Raw genomic sequence first — 23641 nt, 5'->3', positions numbered from 1 at the left:
GGATCCATTTACCCAGGACATGTAATGAATAAGATGTGTTTTAATATACTGAGGCAATTCCTCTGTATTTAGATTGAGAACCTTAATAAGAAGATGGTTGGACTCTCTGTTTGCAGAATTTAACCTCCTATTTTTAAAACCATAGCATGCCTCTTGCTGCCCACCCCCCAACCAACGTGATATGTCGATTACTTGTATAATGCTTTCTTATTTCTCTTCTGTTTAGCTATGGCAATGTAAGCAATATACTCCGGTTTTTTGCAAAACTAATCACAGACAAATGTGCTGAAGTGGACAGGATGTTTGTTATTTCATATTTTCTCAGCGATGATACACTTTCAGTGTTTGAACCTAGAGAGAGGAATTCAGGTAAGAGACACAGTCTCAGAGTATTTTCCTGAGAATATTTAATTGCCTCTTCATTTTGAAGATTAGGGAATATGATCCGAGTCTGTAGCCTATATGATCCCTGGTAGTGGGTTTTAAAAAAAATCAATAGGTTTCTTTTGGCAAAAATGTTTTAAATGGGAGCTGAAATATACAAAATGATAAACAAGGAACAGTTATGGTTGTCTCAGAGATGGGGGCCTGGGATAAATCCCTTTTGCCACTATTCCCTCTTTTTCATGAGGTTGTTCTATGGAACCCAAGTATTTCAAAATCAAGGTCTGGCTGCCACCAGTGCCACTCTCAGCCAGCAAGCCAAGAGAAAGTATATACTCTTGATAGTTCTGCCTAACAGATTTTTGTTGATGCTCTGACAAGAATTCCAGATATATAAATTTAATCTTCAGGATCCATCTTTCTCTGGCCCTTCTGTCTGTTAATGCTATTTGCACTTGGGCCTAATGGAATGTTCTCCACACTGTGCTGATTATATGGCCATTGCTGAGGAGAGCTGTTGATTTATCAAACTATGGAACTGTAAGACACTCTCTCTCTCTCTCTCTCTCTCTCTCTATATATATATATATATATATATATATATATATATACACACACACACACACACACACACACATATATATATGTACATACACACACATATTATTTATATGGTGCTGAGGATTGAACCCAGTGCCTCACATGTGTGAAGCAAACACTCTGCCACTGAGCCCCAGCCCCAGCCCAGGACTCTGTTTTTTGTCTCAACATATTTACATCATTTATCTGTGCTGAAAACACACATTTGGGAAGAATAATCAGTGATGTGCTGGTTAACTGGCTCTTTGAAAAAAAATTTGAAAGTCCTGATTTGTACTGTTTGTCACTTTCCTTGATGTGAATACCCCAATCACAGCCAGTTTTTAGAAGCCAACAGTTTAAAAAAACTGGCTTGCAAAATCTTTGAAAATTCAACAATTGGCTCTTGTGAGCTGGTATGAGCCCTTAGCGCACCAATGAGTAATGAATAATTTGTATAACTAAATCAAGACTCCACAGTGATTTGAATAGTAGAAAATCTTACGATATGAAATTGAATAGGGATGAATATAAGTCATACTCTAAATGGTCAAAAAATCAAGTGTATGCATCTAGAGTGGGGAAGATGTGGCCAAGTAAATTGCAGCATGTGTAAAACAGAAAGGGTGATAGTAGTCAATGAAAAGCTTATAATAGTAGTGGCCATTACTCAGTACCTGCTATTGTCCTTATAAGAACTCTTAAGAGGTTAAGTTTAGTAGTAGTTCTCCAAGAAACAAATATGAGACAGGATTATCTCCAAGATATTCATTTAGGGGAAATGCTGGTGAGGAAAAATGTGGAGAGAGCCAGAGGAGACTGGGAGAGCCATCAGACTGCAGTATAGTTCTGACTCTGGTAAAGGACAGAGGGAAAGAAGAAGGGAGGTCTTAGACTGCAGTGGAATTCTAAGAAGATTTCTGCAAGGCTGAGCCAAAGCTGCTAGTTGGAAGAGCCCTTGTCTTTATAGGAATGGGCCAATCTTAGCATCTCTGCCTTGTGTAGTCATTTGTTGGCAGAAGCCTGTGGGAAGTATGACCTCGGCATATACTCGAGGATGGATTTCAGAACATGACAGCTGGGGTCTTCTACCAGTCATGTTCCCTACAATAGGTAATTTGAGAGGTACATTTTCCTGGGCCCCCACAAATTTTGTTTCCATTTTACCAATGAGAATGTACAGAAGTTCAGAGAGGTTAAATAACTCTTAAAGATCATCCAGCAGGCAAGTGACAGAACCAGGATGTGATGTTGCTTTACTTGGCTTCAAGGCCTGTGTCTTTCCACCACTTGTGTTATCAGAATGTGGTAGGAGGAGCTGATAGTGATGTAGTAGTGACCACAAAATCTCATCTGGTCTCAGACTGTATTCACAGATCTGTAGATTTCAGTTCTGATTCAGAGTTTCCTGTGCAACTCCGCTTGCTACTTTCCAAGAGGTCAAAAACCAATGCCTGGAAGAGAACAGATGAGTTGTTGAGAATTCTGGGAAGTAAAATACATGATGAAAAACTCAAAGAAGCAAAAATACTTTACCTGTTTAAAAAAAAAAGTTAGGGGGTTAGGGATATTGTGGTAGAGTGTTTGCCCAGCACACTTGAGGCCCTAGATTCCATCCCTAGCACTTCAAAATAAATTAAATTTTAAAAAATATGTAAAAAAAGTTAAAGGGACCCCCACAGTTGTCTTCAAATACTTAAGAAATCTCCTTCACAGAGATGGGACAATTTACCCTTAATCTGCACGTCAGAAAAAGTGCAAGACAAATAAGTAGAAATAAGCACAAGTGAGACATTTTCTAAATGGTTCTATTCAAATGTGCTCCAAAGATGAGTAACCTCCTGATGTTACACACTCCCAGTATGCTGCAGGAATATTTATGTAGCAGGTCTTTGCTATGTGTTTATTTGATTAGGAAGGGAGAAAGAAGAAAAAGGCTAGAATACTATACCATGTTTTTCTTTAACACATTCACCTAGGAAGTCTTATTTCTTTGTCCACTGCCTCATTCCTCCCTTTAGTCTGAGAATAATAGACAATATGAGTTCACAGGTAAGTTGTATAGTCTGTGTTTGAGGATGAAGCAACTCTAAAGGCAAGCCACATGGTTCTTTTAAGAATAAAGACTACCCATGAACTTTTCTCTCTTTCTCTAGGGCTCACTGGTGGGATGTTTTTGAAAAGAATTCGTGTTAAGAGGCCTGGACAAGAAATCTTTAAAAGTGAACTATCAGAATATATCAAGTCTGAGGAGCTGTATGTTGGAGCCAAACTGAACGTGAATGGCTACCTATTTCTTTTGCTCAACGCTGATGAGTACACCTTAAACTACATGGAGAATAATACAAACAGGGTGAATTTACTTTGTATAATTCTTCACTTGCCTCTCAGCCCTCTGCAATGTGTGTTTTTCTTTCTCTAGGGGCTTTTCTTCTTCATCTTGCCACTGTTTTACATTGTGCATTCACACATGTGGGCATGAATAATGGATCCGTGCAACTTGGCCACAGGTCCCATCACAGAGGCCAGGTCCTTGTCTCCTCTGTTTACACGCTTGGCTCTCCACTGCCCAGCATCACGGATTCCAGGAAGAGGCAGGAGGCTAGCCCAGGGTTGAATCAAGTTTCCTGCATTTTCTGCTGACACTAACAATGTTTTCAGAAAGAAATTCAGCAAGTATAGGAAAGGAAGACAATCCGGTGCCACACACTGTGCCATCCCAGTTAATTGGCACAGGGCAACAGAGAAGGCCAAGACTGGAACAAACAGAAACCCCAAGGGAACTCAATAGCTTCTGGGGTTGCAACTTCCTATAACTGTGGCCACCTGAGGCCTAAAAAAGAATTTAAGGAGGAATTGGCCCTAGTGAGCTGAAAAAGTTTTTTTTTTTTTTAATTTGAATTAAGGTGGCAGATGGTTACCATTCTTAAAAGTGCTATTATGGCAGTTCTGTTCAGTAAAAATAACATTTGGGAAAAATCTTAATTTTGAATGTGGACTCATTCAGTGTGCAAACGTGTATTTGGGAATCATTACCTAATATTGAAAAAAATCTGTCTGGAAATTTTTTATTTTAAAAGTTCACCTGTTACATAACAATATTTGTGTGCCATTTATATACTACACTACCAGTTTTGTCTTATTTACATATAAAATGCTCAAGGTTAAGTTGTTAGCATCAGTCTCTCCATATAATACACGTGTATCCCATCTTCCATATCGATTTGGGACTTCTGAGAAGCAGAAGACAGAGTTATAAATGCAAGAGGTGTATTGGGGGAAAGACCTCTGAAGGACAAAGTGAGGGAGCAGAAGGAGACAGTGGGTGGATGGAGTCTTCAGACCAGAATTCAGGTCTAATTCCTGTTGAGGCTAGGAAGGAAGGGTGGATAGGAAGAACCTCATCTGGGCCATGCAGCTTTGAAAAAGTCTCAGCCAGGCAGAGGGAGAGCCCAGAGCAAAGACTGCCCAATTGAGACACCCAGAGTCAGGCAGGAGTGCCCAGCTCTGCTCCCCCTGCTGTGATCCATTACTGAGTGAGACAGCCAAGGGAGACTGTGGCATCATTAGGGATACTGCATTTGGACCGTGTGTAGATCTAGAAGTTGTGGCAGCTGGAGGCTGTTGGCTTGTGATGCTCTTCTCCACAGGGTCTCTCTTGATAGGAGGCCTGAGCAGCCTGGCTGCCACATCATCTCTCCATTTGTGATATTAGAGATTTGGGTTATCATAAAAAGCATGAACCATTAGCTGTATAAAATACTGAACTCAGGTAAGAAACTCTATAATTGGGGAGTTAAATTTCTGGAGACCAGCAGGCCTGGATTGGAAATCAGACCCCATACTTTGTAGCTGAGAGACTTAAGCCATGTGTCTTACCTGACCTTTATTTTCCTCATCTTTGAAATAAGAGTAACAAGAATGCCTGTTTCATAAATTTGCTAGAAAGATTAGATGTGATGATAATGTGTGACGTGCTTAACTTTATGTGGCCTATAGAAAGTTCAGTTGTTGTAACTATTATAAATTAGCATTCTATTTCAAAATAGAGGGTGAACCTATGCCTTAATATAAAATATACAGACAGTTCCCAATTTATGATTGTTCAATTTAGGGTTTTTTTACTTTATCGTGGCATAAAAGCAATATACATTCAGTAGAGACTGTACTTCAAATTTTGAGATTTCTCTTTCCCTGAGCTAATACTGTGCAATCCTATCCTCTCTCGGCAATGCTGGGCAGTAGCCATAAGCCACAGTTCCCAGTCGACTCTGATCACTAGGGGAAACAACCCATACTCTACAGTGTGCTGTGTTACTAAGCCAGGATATTTGCTGGGCTAGGTATATTCAGTGCATGTTTTTATTTTAGGGTACCAGGGATTGAACTCAGGGGCACTCAAGCACTGAGCCACATCCCCAGCCCTATTTTGTATCTTATTTAGAGTTAGAGTTTCACTAATTTGCTTAGCGCCTTGCCATTGCTGAGGCTGGCTTTGAACTTGCAATCCTCCTGCCTCAGCCTCCTGAGCCACTGGGATTACAGGTGTGTGCCTGGCTTATTCATTGTATTTTTGACTTATGATGTTTCCAAATTACATTGGGTTTATTGGAGCATAACCCCATTGAAAGTCAAGGATTACCTGTATGTAAAAAGGTAGGTATAGTTTTTTTCCCCTCTTTTTCCTTTTTTCCTCATGCTAGAGATTGAACCTGAGGTTTCAGGCATGCTAGGCAACTGTTCTACCACTGAGTTGCACTCTCAGTCAAAACATATATAGTTTTAAGGAATAAAGAGCTTTTCTTCTTTCAGAATGATAAAAGCATGATAGGACATTATCTAGTATCAGCATCTCAAGTGAAAATTATATTATTTTAAAACTACTCTTAACAAGGGCATACTAGGCAGAGGAAGATTAATATACTCTTTAATACCAGTCCGAGGAGTCTTTTCAAAAGAGCTAATAGATCCTATCATGGAAATAGATGAAAGGAAATGCAAAAAAAAGGAGATGGAGTGGGGGTCTGCAGTAGGTGCCAAACCACCTGGATCATTTTGTGGTGGAAGAGAGGGAGCTTTATTCTAAATTACCACCAATGTTTTTATTCTAAAATTTCATCTTCTCATTTTTGATCTTTTAGCTGTAATTATTTATAACCTTGTGCTTTACTGAATTGAATAACAAATATTCTTTCTAAGTCAAAAGGCTAATCACAGGGTAGGAGACAGGAACAGTAGGCTTTCTGCATGAGTATTACACTGCCTGTATGGATCTTTGACAACTAGCTGTGCTCTGATCAGTGCATTGCCTGGGTAGCCAAAAGTTTCTGGGGTTATAGGGGGCATTCTAATATTTGGAGAAAATGAAGGTCTACTTATCCAATTTTGAATCCCCATTCTCTGCATTAGGGTTTGCCAAAATATTGGGCCCATGTCCAAGGTTACAGGGAGTAGGAGGCTGAAGTGGAAGCAGATTGTTTTCTTATCTCTGTAGCCTGCTGTCTCTTAAGCTCATTTGTCTCAGATTTGGGGCCTAGGCTAATGACACTTGTTGTCTTAAAGGCATAGCTCAAGAGATAACAAAGCTAGCCATCTCTTCTCAGTGTTGGTCTCTATAGAAAGGCATTTCTAGCTAACTTTGGGTTTACCATGTACAGTCTCTTTGCTGGCCATCATAAATATTGGGCTCCTGAAGTTTCAGGTATATTTAAATGTGTCTTTCCTTTCATTTCTCTCTTCTAGTTTCCATTTAGCAGCATCGAATTTGTCCTACAAAAGCTGAAAGACTTAGAATCGAAATCAAAAGATATCAAGCAGGTATTTGCAGCTGCTGACCCTAGACACACAAAGGTTTTGGATTATAATACATTCAGGTAAGCAATATTCTGCTAGCAACCAATCTGTTTCCAGCTCAAGACTGTCTGAAGAGCACAAAGAACAGTTGCTTTCTTAGTGTCTCCTAGTCAGTTGACTATAGGCTTTTTATTAGAAATTGGCATTTTGCATTTGTATTACTTTGTGGTCAAATTTGGGCTATTAATATTCTAGTAAGCTTTATATTATAAGTTTTTAGGTAGGAACAGAGACTGAAGAAAGCCTAGGAAGTCAGATGCTCACATTGTCTTCTAAATCATGGTGTTGAAAGATCCAAGGAATGCTGGGAATGGTGCATCTGAATGATAAAGGTAGAAAAAAGTTCAGTTAAGAGTTCCCTCCAAAATCTGGGAGACAGAGAAGGGCTATATCCCTAGGAATGCAATAAAGTTGGAAAAGATAATGAAAACTTTACTGATTAGCAAGAGAAAAGGTGATGTGTATGTATCTGTGTATATGTATTCTCATATATAGATTCTAAAGACAAAAACATAGGAATTGAAGGGGAAAATCTGACCGTAGTTGGACATTTCATTAAAAAATCATGAACAATAAAGGTTTTCTCTAAGGTAAAGCTGAATCCCGTGACTGTTCAGTGACTGACCTAGGCAAACTTCCAAACAGCAGAAACACAGAGAAATTCAAATTCAGGGTCTAAGTACAATTGTGAGACTTCTTAGCTTGAAAACAAAGTGAACAGAGCCTTCAGGAGAATGTAAATTAAATCATGGATGGAGGACAAAGGGGACATTCTCTTTAGGCTGAGAATTCTGGCTTCTGAAAACAATAGTGGCTGAAAGCTATATAGTAAACTGGGCTTGATGCAGTCAAGATGTGCACTGAGAAATGAGGAAGCTAGCCCAGGCAAGGGTAGCAGGGAGGTCTTTCCAACTTTGTGTCTACAGTTGCCTGTTGCATCACTACCTGGTGGCCTGGAGCCACCAGGAGGCCCACAGTGCCCCAAGAGCGCATTTGTTGTTTTAACAAAGCTCTTTTGTGTGTCTAAAATGTTCTTTGGAGAGAAGCAGTCAGAGGACATATTTTTATTGTTTAGAATTCCCAACCTTCTGGGATCAATAAGAATTTATAGTCCTTTGTTATTGTTCATAGTCACATACACATATTCATGGTGTTTTAGAAAATAAATGGAGGCAGAGTAAAGAGCAAAGATAATTAATTACTCAGGCCATGGACTAATGGAAAGCAGTGGAGGAGAAAACAAGAAATTTCCATCAGAAATGAGGGAGCGGTTTTGTTTTATTATTTTGTGTCCTTTTACAAAAGCATCCATTCTCCCAGTACTCTTGCAAAGTCTATTGGAAACATTTTAGTGAGTTCATGGGGACTTTTGGGGAAGCATTTAGGCCAAGCAGGATCTCCAACCAGGAGAAATTGCTCTGCAGATGGAGGCCTGACCTTAATTGTGGGTGGGATAAAGGACTACCACACTGCTATTGGAGGGGTGGCCTGAAGGCACTGCATGCTCAGAAAGAAAAAGCTCCCCATCCCAGAAATTCCTTAAGACTAAAATCACCTTAGGTCATGCCTGGCCTGAAGAAATCCTCCAGTGGCTTGCCATTGTCCTTACAATAAGATCCAAATATTTGACTGCAGCCAATAGGATTCTGTTTATAGTTCCAGCATCGACACTTCTTTTTCTCCAGCCCTGTTCTTTGGCCTCCCTGGTTGCTTTTCAGTTTCTCAAGCACATCCAGCTCTTTTCCTGCATCCATACCTGTGCATGTGCACTTCCCTCTGCTAGGAAGGTCCCCATCATCATCCTTTCCATGTTAATCCTAGGACTCATCCCCAGAGGGGCTTTTTTTTCTCTATCCTATCTAAAGTAATCAAGAAAAGAGATTTATGTAGCTCACAATTTGAGAGGTTCAAAGGCATGGTACCAGTATCAGTTCAGCTCTAGTGAGGATCTCATGTCAGATATAGCATCATGGTGGAGAACATGTAGGAGAGATCGCATGGCAAAATAGAAAGCCATAGAGTGGGAAGGGACCAGTCTTTCTCTTTCATAATAACCCTCTCATGAGAACTAACCAGGGTCCAACTGATACTGGTCTTGAAAATCAGGATCTCAGGATCAGGCCCTCATTCCCCTGTTGTTAAATATTAAATACCTGAGAACAGAGAGAGAGAGAGAGAGAGAGAGAGAGAGAGAGAGAGAGACAGACAGACAGACAGACAGATAGATACACAACACACACACACACACACACACACACACACACACACCCCTCCAGAGAGGAGGGAGCCCAGAAATGATACCTAAGGGAGTGGGGTATCTTGTCCCTTTATAGATTTCAGGTTCCCTAGGTTTCCTTTCTTCTCATGCTTACATGACCAAAAGGCAGGAAGAGAGCCATCCAGGGGGTGATTGCTTGTGTTATGTAAGTATGATCCTCTCCCACCCCCAGGCTATTGTTGTCTACCCATTTCCTTTTCTTTTTAAAAATTTGTTCTAATTAGTTATATATACATGACAGTAGAATGCATTTGACACATCATACATAAATGGAGTAAAACTTTTCATTCTTCTGGTTGTACATGATGTAGAATCACACCGGTCCTGTAGTCATACATGCACATAGGGTAAGAATGTCTGATTCATCCTGCTATCTTTCCTACCCCCATACTCCCTCTCCTCCCTTCACTCCCCTCTGTCTAATCCAAAGTACCTCTATTTTTCCCTAGCCCCCCCCTCTGCCCCCATTGTGAATTAGCATCACATATTAGAGAAAACATTTGGCCTTTGGTTTTGGGGGATTGGCTTATTTTACTTAGCATGATATTCTCCAGCTCCATCCATTTACCTGCAAATGCCATAATTTCATTCTTCATTAAGGCTGAGTAATATTCCATTGTGTATATATACCACATTTTCTTGATCCATTCATCTGTTGAAGGGCACCTAAGTTGGTTTAACCTATTGTGAATTGAGCTGCTATAAATAAACATTGATGTGGCTGCGTCACTGGTCACTGTAAGTATGCTGATTTTAAGTCCTTTTACCCATTTCCTTTTCTTTGATAATCAGCTACCAGTTCTTTGCCCCATCTCATGATGAGAGCTACATTAATCACTTCCCAGGGCAGTGCCCCCAGAGACCAAATCACCTCCCATTAGGCCTTACCTTGTAAAGGTCCTACCACCTCTCACATTACCATACTGGAAACCAGGGTTCTAAATACATCTGCACTTGAGGGGCAAATCACATATAAACTGTAGCAGTCTCCAAATGGGAGTATAGACCAGGAGTCAAGATGTCCTGGATCATATAACATGTTTGGGGTTGGATACTCACTGAGTTCTCTGGGCTTGGGTCTGCCACTGTGTTTGGCCCACAAGTGTGGCCCCTGCACGTTGTATTCAGACCTCTCTTTTGCTCCCCACACCCTTGCCTATACAAAGACAAAGGAACTACATATCTAGTTACTTTTCATATCATATTCTAATCTTATCCTTTGCTCTCTAGCTAATATTTTTCTTTCTTTTATTTGTGTGTTTGTGGGCGGGGGTGCTCCTCTCATCAGAAGGTAATCTCTTTGAGAGTGGAGACCTTCTGTCTCTTGTTTTCTGCTTTAATCTTATCGCAGTGTTAATAAATGTTAGTTGAGTGGCTATATTTTGTTTAGCCTGACTGCTTTGGCTCTCACCAATAGGTTGATGTCTCCATTTTAGTTCCTCATTCTCAGACCCTTATCCAGAATGATAGACTTGAAAATACAGACATCTCTGGGATCTCTCCCCTTTGAATATTCCTTAGGCATCCTGAAATAACTTCCCTTAAATTGACCTCATTTTCTTCTTTCAGATAATTGCAGCTCGGGATGCTATCTTGGTAAAGTTTACTATATGTGTTCCCAGAACCCAGGCTTGGGTTCAGCTTGTCTCTCCCCTCCCTCCTATCTCCACCTTTCCCATCCATCATAAGGAATTGAACCCTTTGGAAACTTTGCTTACCATCCATTCCCAGCTTCATTTGCATCACAGTTTCCTCTGACCTCCTGAAGAGCTGCAGAACTGATCTTTTCTTAACTCTCATCCTGCAAAGTTTTGTTATAGTGACCTTCCTGAAGTCTGATTAGGTCATTCTTGTGCTCTGAACTCTGCATCAGCTCCCCATTGCTTGCAGGACTAATTCCAGCTTCTCAGCATATCATGTGAGATCTGGCCCTTGTCTACCTCTTCCTCCTTATTTATATCTTGCTAGAAGGATACATCTGTAGAAGCCATCATTTATTGAGCACTTACTATGGGCCAAGCAATGTGCCAAAATGTTTTATATCTACCATCCACTGGAAGCCCCCTGTTGAGTTGTTACTTGTTTATTTCCCTGCCTCCACGATCCTGCCAAGTACAATAGATGTTTGTTGAATAATTTAATGAATGATTCTATTTCTCAAGGAACATTCAGTCTACAGCCTGCAGCAAACAAATAAATAATTGATTATCTTGCGTCAGAGAAGGGCCATCTGTCTCTGGCTTACTGGAGTCAGGGAAGGATAGACCTGACCCTCACCATTCAAGTGACTTGGGTAAGCCACATTCACCACCATGCATCTCATTCTTTGATCTGTATTATTAGTCCCTGTGGGCCTTTCTATATTTTGCTGTTCTGAAACTCTTAAAATATAGGTTTATAATACACTTATAAAGTGTTCCCTTTTCAAATTTGTGTGTTGAAATCATAGAGAAGAGTAGAGACAAGCAAAGGTGGATTGTTAGGCTTCTGTCCAGTGTAGCTCCCTGGCCTTCTCAGTATATTCTTGGTGCCTCAGAGCCCAGACCTGCTGTGTTGTCCAAGCCCTGGCATTCTGCTTTCTTCTCTCAGGAAAACCTCAAAGATAGGAGCCAGTAAACTACCTCTGCACAATGGATTAACAGATAGGCCTCTCAGAGACATTGGTCTTAGGATAGACTTGATGGATGCAGGGATAGGTCAAGAAACAGTAGAGAGTGGTTCTGCTTTTTTCACGTGGGCAGGGAACATTTTTCTTTGGCTTTGTGAGGGTCACCCACTCTGCCTCTACCTAGATCTGTTTCTCTGCAACCCTTTCTTTACAGTCTGAGATTTACCTATGAGAGCTTCTGATTTATCAAAAGAGAGCAGAGGGTCTTTCTCAGAGTGAGGGCACATTTCATCAGGGAGCAGGGCAGGGTCTAGGTTTGGCAGGGCTAGTATTTCACAAAATTGGAAACATAGGTAAGTGGGGCTTTCCAGAGCAGGCTCTGGACTGTAAATTACATGTAGCTTCAGCGGTGAAGACCCAATGCCAGGGAAGACATGGTCTGTCCCTCCCTCTGGCCACCTTTCTGAGCCTTGATCTGCCCATCAGAGTTGACATTTGACCTCATGTAACTTGTGCATATTTTGGTCCTCTGTGTGCTCATCTCTTCTCCCTACTTGGGCAAAGTTCTTAGAGGGCAGTGGCCATAATCAGTTCACCCTTGTGTCTTTCCCAGGTCCCTCCAGAACCCAGTGTATCAGGCTTCAGTAAATTACTACACAGTTCTTTCTCAGACCTCTATTATTAATCGTGGGTCAGTAGTTCTTCTATGAACATCCATATAATAAATTCCTTCTAAGATTTAGAGCCTCGGGAAATGTTCTCACTTATAAAACTGAAATTCTTCCTGAGGGAGGTAGTGTACTATAAATAGATCAGATCACTGGTTTTGTAGTCAGCAAACCCAGATCTAAATCTCAGCTCTCTCATTTACCAGCTTGGTAGCCTTGGGTAAGTTGTTGAACAATTTTTTTCATCTAGAAAATAATGATAATAATGCCTACTACATAGAGCTGTTGTGATGAATAATAAATTTGATACAGTTTATAAAATTCTTATTGTAGTCCACTGACTAGTGTATGGTAGATACTCAAAAAAGAAAGAAAGAAAAACGAAGAAAACACTTTATCCCAATATGGTAACCTGGTGTCATCAAGAATAGTTATATGAATCTACATGCCATTTTCAGTATTTCAGTAAGCTATATTTTTACCTGTGATGGAGTCATCTAAAACATTAATAAATGAAGTTGGAAAAGAATCTCTTAAAAACTTTGAGGCCATGAACATGGAAAATAATAAACATCATTTGTGGATCCAGGTTGGGAAACATTAATATAATCTAACATGTTACTGTCCTTACTTCAAGGAAGCAGATTGTCAAGTTAGTGTTTAGAACATGGTAATGATCTCATTCTGATTTATCTAGGATGGTTATCTCTCCCTTTGAATGGCTCTGCTCTATCTTTATTTGGAGTACTCTGTGTACATTGCTGTTGGTGTTTTTATTGTAGGTTAACATCTTTTAAGGAAGCCACTAGTCTATGAATCTGTATGAACAGAAGCAAAAACAAAGATAAACAAACACATAAATTCCAAACACACTCAAACATAGGTTCTTTTCGTGAATCAAAGCATCTGCTTTGTCAGTACTCATAGCATATCTTTGAGAACAGCATTTTGAGCCTTCCTAAAAAGCATTAAATATAAATAATGTGATGTGGTCGAAAGAAAGCTGGCCTCGGAATCAAAAAAGATGAAGGTTTTTTATTTGCTTCTATCACTGCCTGGTGGTGTTGTTTGTAGTGGTGAGGGCTTAGTTTTAGAAAAGCAAAATCTTCTCTGGCTAGTTAGGCAGAAAAGGAATTTATTAAAAGGATTCTGGGTGGTTCACAGTATTTTTGGAAAGACCAGAGAAATAAGCTTGAGACTGAATTTTAGGAACAAAGCCCAGAACTGGGCTGTAGAGATATCTGATGAAAAAATGACCTCTGTTACCACTGTCCCTACCCATGAGTCCTTGCTACACTTGCATTGTTGCTAAGAACTCCCTTTTTTTTTTTTTTTTGCAACCATCACTACCACCACTTTTGGCCACTTTTGCCTCTTGCTACCTCTGAGAGCTGAACCCCTCTGACACCAAACATGGACCCTATTGAGTTGGTTTTCTCCTGTTATTGCCTTCTCAATCAACATTTTCTGAAAACTTCATGATTAGTGGATTCTGGGTTATGTGCATGTTTCTAATTGCATGGAAGGCCAGGAAATTGAGCTGATGTCCCTCTTGGGGTGGCAGGGAACATAGTATGGGAATTTACCTAAATATAGAAAGGCTACTTTAAAGGTACCATTTGTACAAAAGTTTCAGTTAGGTTGATTAAGTACTGGAGATCTATTTGTACAGCATAGTGAATATAGTTAATAATATTGTATTCTTGAAAATTGCTGAGTGAATCTTACACACACACACAAAGGTAATTAGTGAGATGAGGGATCTGTTAATTAGCTTGATTTAACCACTTCACAATGCATACATATATCAAAACAATGTGCAATATAAATATATATATATAATTTTCACTTTTTTTTAATACCAAAGAAATGTTTATTAACCTTCTTGTCAGTCAGGAAAGGCAGCAGATGAAATAGAGTAGGCATCATTAAGTAATATAAAGAGAAAGCCATTTCTATTTGTTCCCCCTCCCCATTTTGATTAACATTTTGCTTCTCTGATTAAAGTTAATTTATTTGGTTTTTTTTTATTGGATGTTCACAACATTACAAAGCTCTTGACAAATCATATTTCATACATTAGAATCAAGTGGGTTATGAACTCCCATTTTTACCCCAAATACAGATTGCAGAATCACAACATCAGTTACACATCACATTTTTACATACTGCCATATTAGTGACTGTTGTATTCTGCTACCTTTCCTATCCTCTACTATCCCCCCTCCCCTCCCCTCCCATCTTCTCTCTCTACCCCATCTACTGTAATTCATTTCCCTCCATGTTTGTTATCCCATTCCCCTCATAACCTCTTATATGTAATTTTGTATAACAATGAGGGTCTCCCTCCATTTCCATGTGATTTCCCTTTTTTTCTCCCTTTCCCTCCCACCTCATGTCTCTGTTTAATGTTAATCTTTTCTTCCTGCTCTTCCTCCCTGTTCTGTTCTTAGTTGCTCTCATTATATCAAAGAAGACATTTGGTATTTGTTTTTTAGGGATTGGCTAGCTTCACTAAGCATAATCTGCTCCAGTGCCATCCATTTCCCTGCAAATTCCGTGATTTTGTCATTTTTTAGTGCTGCGTAATACTCCATGGTGTATAAATGCCACATATTTTTTATCCATTCATCTATTGAAGGGCATCTGGGTTGATTCCACAGTCTAGCAATTGAATTTTCACTTTTTTTATACCTTTGGTTTTTTTTTTTTTTTTTTTAGTTTTTTATGTGGTGCTGGAGTACGAATCCAGTGCCTCACATATGCTGGGCAATCGCTCTACCACTGAGTCACAGCCCCAGCCCCACAACTTTTACTTTGTAATCATACTTTAATAAAACTTGGAAAAACTAAAATAAATGAGACAATTTTCATTTTCTGTGAATATTTTAGAGATAGCAAATCCAAACCAACATGAGCTAAACAGGGAACACAAATGTATATTGACATTAAGGACTAAACTCCTTGTTTGCGACCAAACCAAGCAACACACCTACCTAGTTTTAGTAATTGACAATGCTGTTTTGACTTACCAAGCAGCTAAACAAGATTCAAAGCCCTTCCCTACACTTGGCTACTTTCTGAGTATAAATTGCTTTATTTAATTTATTTATTTTTGTGAGTTGCTGAGGGTCGAACCCAGTGCCTCACACATGCCAGGCAGGCACTCTACCACTGAGCCCAGCCCCAGCCCTATAAATTGCTTTAAATTAAGGTGTTGGATTAGATACAAGATTAAAGATTGAAAACTGGCAATTTTGTTGTTGTTTATTTTGTTTAGTGTTTTAAAGTTAGGAGTTCAAACATAAAAATTTATGTATCCAGTACCTCTTGGAAAATAGAAATGGAACTATATTTTCCCATGACAGTAATCAGTTGCAGGTGAGTGGCACCTGTCTCCATTCAATAGAAGCACTTCTCTGCATTTCTTCCCAGTCTCTATAATCTTTATTGTTTTATCCAGAGCTTAGATCATTATAAAGCCCTCTTTTAGCCATAAAATTTTATTATTTTGTTACCCTAGGTATTATGGAAATAAGCATGTAGGAATCACTGCATAAATAACCCCGAATAGAACTAAAGGCTGATTTTTAAAAATTAGAAACCAAACATGACTGTGTGCCTAGAAAATTCACAATAACCAATTTAAAAATATAACTATTAAGAATATTTGGGGGCTGGGTTTGTAGCTTAGTGGTAGAGCAATTGCCTACCACAGGGGAGGCACTGGGTTGGATCCTCAGTCCACATTAAAAAAATAAATAAAAAATAAAGGTTATATTCTTAAAAAGTATTTGGAAAAGTAGCTAAATAGAATAAAATTATATACACAGCAGTAACCAATTAGGAAATGTATTACAAAAGGGGATATTATTCACTGTATTACAAAATTAGGAAAGCCCTGGTAATAAATTGGACAGAAATGTGTAAGATTGAAATGAATACAATTTTAAAACTTTATGATATCTCTGGATGGGAAGACAATATTGTAAAAGTTCTAATCTGTCCAAATTAATCTGTAGATTTGAAACAATTGCAATCAATGTTACAAAGTAGGTTTCTGTTATTGCTGTTGTTAGATTTGGTTTTGTTTCTCAGGGTTGAGGAGAGAACTAGGCCTATTGAGTATGAAGATCCCTTTTTATGGACTTTAAGATATGGAGAACATTTCAAATCACTGGATAAAGAATGGGTTATTAACAGAGATTTTGTTGACAATTAATTTGAAAATGTTTTATATATTTTTATTTTTGATGGAGCAGTTTCCAAAAACCATAAGGGAAAGATTGCCTGCAGAAAAATTTTATATTTCCCTAAAGCAAAAGATGCTATAAACAACCTTTAAAATATAAGGAACAGCCAGGTGCCATGGTGTATGCCTGTAATCAGAGCAGCTCAGAGGCTAAGGCAGGAGGATCGCCAAACCTCCACAATGGTGAGTTGCTAAGTAATTCAGACCCTGTGTATAAATAAAATACAAAATAGGGCTGTGGATGTGGCTCAGTGGTTATGTGCCCCTGAGTTCAATCTCTGGTACCCCCCCCCCCAAATAAACAAGGGACAGACTGAGAGAAGATATTTGCAACCAACATAAGAACTGGGGGATTAACATAAGGACTTAAAAAATCCTCCTATAAAATCAACAGATAAAAATGAGTCAAAGATAAGAATAGATAGTTCACTGAAGAAATACAAATGGTTTTTAAATGAAAACCTGCTCAATAATGATGCAAGCTAAAACAACAATAAAACATTATTTATACATATTATATTGGTACAATTTTAAGATAATAATGTAACTGACTCCAGGTGAGTGTGTCAGGTAATACTCTCATTTTCTATTGATAGGAATTTGAATTATTCAGCATTTGAGAGGGCAATTGCCAGCATCTAGTATTGAGACACTTTTACTTAGTACTTGAACTTTAAAATTTTTTTATTGGGAAAATTGTGACAAATGGATTGACATGTGTGTTGCAAAGGGGTGCAAAAGCATGGCTGCATGTAGATACATACATGATATTTACTGCAGCAAACTTTGTAATAGTAAATATAGCAAATGGACAAATCAAATGCCCAACAGTTGGGAAATAGTTGGATATAGTCTACTGCATCATTATTCTTTAGCCATTAGAAAACCTGAAGTGAACAAATATGCATACCTGAAGAAATGTTCATTGTATCAGTCAGGATTGGCTACTTAATGCTGCAGTAACAGGCAATTCCAAAATCCCAGGGAATTAAATCAACAAAAGATTATTTCTTGCTCAATCTATGTAGCCATTGTGTTTGTCAAAGGAATTTTGTTCATAGTATCTACTCAGGGACTGAAGCTCAGAGAATAGTCACTACCTTGAATGTTGCCAGTTACTTTGCCAGAGAAAGGAGAGAACTTCAGAGGGTTAAGTACAGCAAATTCTCACCTGGGAAGAAATACATATCATTTATACCCTCAGTTTACTGGCCAGTACTAGTCACAGGACCCCACATTGTGCTCAGAAGAAAAAGGGAAATCAAATTTTGGTAAACACCACAGACAGTTACCACATTATATTTCATGCTGTTTTCTAGATAAATCAAACTTTAGAACTAAGTATAATATGGTCCTATTCATGCCAAAAGTTTAAAGGTTGTATGTGCATGTATATTTGTATAATTATTTCAAGGAATGTACATATATTAAAGAAATTCTCAGGGGCAACACACTTAAGACTGGGCCTCGTTTTTGTTTTTGACAATGAGCAATTGTAGAAATAAACAAACAAACAAAAATAAATTAAAATGAAATAAAACCCAAACAAATAAAACCAAAAAGCCTGGGCAAAGAGCTTTCTGAACATTTTTCAAAAATAACATTTTTATTTCTTTCCTCAATTTTCATAAAGAGCTAATGGCAGATGCTGGCAGAATGTTCTGGGCAAAAGTCAAGAGGCTCAGAATCATAATAGAGCACTTTATGGATTGTTGCAGTTGATGTTCTACTCTAATTATTCATGAGAGTCAAGTAATTTTTTTAATATATTTTCTTAGAATTTCTACATTGTGGGTCCAAATGTTTTATAATATGTAATTATAAAATTCTAGAATTTTAAAATTAAATGTTGAGATAGAGGAATTTTTATAATTTTCAGATTCTAATGAGATTAGACCCAAAATCTTGTTCATTCATTTTTACCCAGTAATTCATGAAGATTTTTAAATGTCAAAAAAAATTGAAAGGATCAAACAATGAACACCCATATATCTACTTGTACCATGTAAGATTTACATCTTATTTTATTTGCTGTGTGTGTGTGTGTGTGTGTGTTACTGAGGATTGAACCCAGGGGTACTCTACACTGCGCTATACCTCCATTCTTGCTAAGTTGCTGAGGCTGGCTTTAAACTTGCAATCCTCTTGCCTCAGCCTCCCAAATCACTTGGATTACAAATATGCACCACCATGCCCAGCTTTTTTTTCCCTTTACTTTTTCACACATCTCTCCATTTATACATCCCTCCATCCTTCCATTAATTCATCTTAATTTTGGTACATTTCAAAGAAAATCACAGATAGTTACTTCCCTCTAAATATTTCAGTGTGCTTGCCACTTATTTATAGTTTTTTTTTCCTTTGATATGTAGCTCAGTGGTAGAGTGCTTGCCTAGCATGTGTGAGACCCTGGGTTCAATCCTCAGCACCACATAAAAATAAATAAAGGTATTATGTCCATCTACAACTAATTTTTTTAATTTTCAATAAAACACACAAACATTAAGTATACATTTGCTGAGTTTTACAAATGCATATATCTGTACAACCCAACTTTCTATTAAAACATAGAACATCACCATCACCAAACAAAATTTGAACACTCTCCATCCCAGTCAATCACTGCCCACATCTCCCATTCAAGAAGCAGCAACTGAGCTAGATGTGGTTGTGCACAAATATAATCTCACCAATTTAGGAGGCTGAGGCAGGTGTATCAAAAGTTCTAGGCCAGTCTCAGAAACTTAGTGAGGCACTAAGCAACTTAAAGTGACTTCCATCTCATAAAATGAAAAGGACTGGGGATGTAGATCAATGGTAGAGCACCACTGGGTTCAATTCCCAATACCAAAAGGAAAAAAAAAAAGAACCTAGCATTCTGATTTTTTTCTTCATAGATTTTTTTTCCTGTTCTAGGATTTCATACAAATAAAATTAGTCAGTATGTACATTTTGTGGCATCTTTTATTCATTTTTGTTTCTCTAATTACATACCTAGGAATGGAATTGTTGGACCATAGAATAAGTATATGTTTTGTTTTTAAAAAATCTTCCAGACCATTTACCAAAGTTGTTGTGCTAGTTAATATTTCCAAGTCCAAATTGTCAATCTTTGTTTTCTGTAATCTGTTTAAGAAGCTTTTGGCTACCTCAGAGTCACCAAGATATTTTCTGTGTTTTTTCTGTTTTATAATTTTAGTTTTCCTCTTTAAGTATATGATTCATCTCAAATTATTCTGTAGGTGATGTGAAGTAGGATTGAGGTTTATCTTATATTCTCAAAACACGTATTTGAAATACTTATATTATGGTCTAGAATATATTAAAGAAAAAACCTAAAGCTTTAAAATATAATTTTGAAATGGAAGAGTTTTTATAACTTTCAAATTCTTAGTAAGTTAGTGACAATATCTTACCATTCTTTTTCTTCTGTAGTATAGTTTTGACTATTAAAATTATAAATTTTCCTTGCAAAGGAAGCTGAATTTTTTTTAGTATATTTATTTTTTAGTTGTAGTTGAACACAATGCCTTTGTTTATTTATTTTTATGTGGTGCTGAGGATTGAACCCAGGGCCTCACATGCTCTAGGTGAGCACTCTACCGCTGAGCCATAGACCAAGCCCCATGAAAGGCTGCTTTAAAAAAAATATTTTTCCTAATAATTTTCAGCAATTTCCTTATGCAATACATTCCCATATCTTGAGAACAGAAGAATCCTCACTATTATCCCAGCTAACTGGTGAATGCTAATGATATTGTTAACTAAAGGAAACTGTGTACCACGTACAAATGGTGGATTGTAGTTTCCAAAGATGGTTGCAACAGTATTTCTCATCCATTATACTCACTTATAATGTTAACTTGATGCTCCTTCTACTGAAAGGTGGGACATTTTCCCCTTGAATCTTGAGTGAGTTTGTCACTCATATGTAACCAATAGAATGGGACAGGCAATGCTGTGTGACTTCTGAGGCCAGGTCAGAAAACATGCAGATGATTATGTATTGTGTGCTGTGACACTTGCTTTTGGAACCCTGAACTACCATATAGAAAGTCCTACCACTTTGAGGCTATCATGCTATGAAGAAGCTCAGTCTATACTTAAAAAAAACATATATAGGTGGTAATTTAATTGGTAGACTCAGCTGAGATCTGTTGATGGCCCTTGCCATGGATGATTCAAGTCCCCAGTTACAGAATTTTCAAGTTAAAGCCTCAGACATTCTTCTGGGCTCTGTCTGAATTCCTGACCCACAGAATCCATGAAAAGAACAAGATGATTGTTTTTAGTCTTTTATTTTTAGGGTAATTTGTTTAACAGCAATATTAACTGGAGCAATTCATCAATGCATTCCAAGGAATTAAAATAAACTAAGTATTTAATCTTTGGTTTTTAGGGGACAATTTGATATCCTTTAGTACCTCAAAGTCATGCTTCCTAGTTCTTTTTATAGATATGGGGAAATCCTGTGCCACACCTTGGAAGTTGCTGTTGTGAAAAGATCTGTTGTCATACATCTAATTATAATGCAGACCATGCAAAAATATTCTTTGTATTTAGACCTTTCATCTGGAAGTATAGTAGGAAACTTTCCTTCTTTCACCTGAATTGAGCCAAATAGAGGCAGAAGGTTTTATGAGTTTAGATGACTTTTCCATCACAATTATAGAACTGTACACCAAGGAGTGAAACTTACTGCATGTACACTTAAAAATAAATTAAAATAAAAAAAATCAACCGTGGTCTTGGGAAAGAAGGCCATATCTTGTTGTTAATTTTGTCTGTTTTCTATTGGCCCATGCCACCTCTTTTGATTTGTTACTATAATATCATGATTAGTTCATGATCATAGATAGCAGGGTAAATTCTAATTCTTCTTCTTCAAATCTTCCCTGACTTTCTAGACTTTTAATCATCCATATCAATTTTATTACTACTTTTTCTAGCTCTATAAAAAGTTGAATTATGACTAAAATAATGTTGAATTTATAGGTTAATTTTGGGGGCAGAATTTCTGTCACTCTGACATAGAGACTTCTCATCTATGAATATAGTATATCTTGTTTTATAATACTTTGTTGTTTGTTGCTATTGTAAATAATGTGTTTTTTTAACCTAAAAATTACATTTTTAGTTGATTGTTGATGGTGTGTCTGAATACTATTGATTTTTTTAGTGTTTCTTTTATGTTGATCTCATTTTCTCTTTGAGTTCTTAGAGCCCATAAATTCTCTTAGATTTTATTTTGGTCCATATTATAAAAACTATAAAAATAACAGATTTGCATCTTCTTTTCTGATTCTTATGACATTTTCCCCCTGTAATTATATTGGCTAGCACTTGCAATGCAACATATAAGATAAATAACATTTGGAGGTATTCTTATCTTTTTTCTGACTTTCAAAGGAATGTTTATAATATTTCACTATTAAGTACTTCACTTGTGATAGATTTTTGGTAGACGCATATTTTCTTTAGGATTTTCACATCTTTGTTCATAAAGGAGATGGGCCTGTACTTTTTCTTTCTCCTACCGTGTTCATCTACTTCAAATAGCAGTGTTTTATAATAGCTCTTTAAAACAATTTTCACAACATTCACTCTGTGTTTCTTATGGCAGTTTGTAATAGGCAGGTATTGTCAATACTTTGAAGGTTTGCATAAATTGCCTGTCAAACCATATGATCCTTCCTGTCTTTAGTGGGTAGATTAATGACTCACTTTATGTAAGGGTATTACATTTTATTCCAACTCCCTATTTATTTTCAAGTTGCTGTTAAAAATTATATAGTTTTTTAGAATTTCCATTTAATCTGATTTAAAATTTACTATAGTTTGTGTGTTTTTTAAAAATCAATTTTACTACAGTTGTTTATTCTGCTAATTTTTTAGAGCAACAGATTTCAACATGTTAACCCTTTTTTAAAACTTTGTTTTCCATTTTATTAATTCCTACTCTTATTTTTACTACCTCCTTCTTCATACTTTCTTTGTGTTTATTTTATTTTCTACCTTCTTGAATTGAACATTTGTTTCACTGATTTCAGTCTTTCTTTTCTAAGAAATGCACGTTAAGGCTTGAATGTGCCTTCCAAGTACTATTTTTACCTTTAGTGTGTTTGTTATCCTCCATATAAAATATTTTCTAGTATTATTATAATTTCTTTTGGGAGAAATAATTATATAAAAGTTTGTTTTGAAATTTCTAAATGTGTACAGGTTGGCTTTCTTTTAGTTCTTCACTTTTCATTACATTTATGTATAAAACATGGTTTGCATGATATTGATTCTTTGATATTTATTGAGACTTGCTTTGTAATTCTGGGAATAAAGTTATTTTTTGAAATGAATTTATTTTTCTCTTTTGAAGTTTAAATGGGTAAATAATTCTAGAATTATACTTATTTTCCTTTGAGCTTTTGAAGACATTATTCTATTTTACCCTCCATTATGGACATCATAAGTCTCTTATTAATATAATTATTCCTTTGTAATCTTATGCCATTTTCCCTCTTGGTTGCATTTTCCTGTGTTTGGCTTTCTGCAGTTGTATTATGATATATCTTGGGACTATTTGTAATTCTTGACTTTGAGAATTATTCTGAGTCATATATCTCTTCAAATAGCTTCTCTCATCCATTTTCTGTTTTCCTTCTTAAACTCTCACTTTTTCTCATTGTCTCTTCTCTCTCATCTCTCATTTGTTCTTATTTGTTTTCCATTATTTGCTGTGTTCTTGACATTTTCCTTAAGTCTTTCATCTAGTTAATTGATTCAATAACTTTACTGTTATGTTTACTGGTATGTTTCCGTGCTTTTCCATGGTATCACATACTCTTCTAATGGCTTCTCTGTTTTATCTCTTTAATAATTTTAAACACAATAATGTCATGGTTTATTACTGATTTTTGTTCTGTTGTCCCAAATTCAAGGGGTACCACTAACCCTCTATTACATCTGCTGATTCTCATTCATGGAGGATTATTTCCTTTTATGTTTTATGAGCTCATCTTAAA

The 23641-nt window shown here is 37.2% G+C and overlaps 1 protein-coding gene across 1 annotated transcript in view; it reads left to right on the top strand.

Annotated features, from left to right (window-relative positions):
* Positions 1 to 23641, top strand: part of EFHC2 (EF-hand domain containing 2) — a gene marked incomplete at its 5' end in the record, with an annotated part of 214004 nt that overhangs the window by 130763 nt on the left and 59600 nt on the right. The window contains 3 exons of the mRNA XM_081277962.1: positions 227 to 369; positions 3120 to 3316; positions 6706 to 6836. Of these exons, the coding sequence (XP_081134088.1) occupies positions 227 to 369; positions 3120 to 3316; positions 6706 to 6836 (471 nt within the window). The remainder of the gene's footprint in view (positions 1 to 226; positions 370 to 3119; positions 3317 to 6705; positions 6837 to 23641) is intronic.

Source organism: Spermophilus citellus (assembly GCF_964194105.1).
Source record: "Spermophilus citellus genome assembly, chromosome: X".
NCBI lineage: Eukaryota > Metazoa > Chordata > Mammalia > Rodentia > Sciuridae > Spermophilus > Spermophilus citellus.
This window is presented reverse-complemented; position numbering and strand designations above follow the sequence as displayed.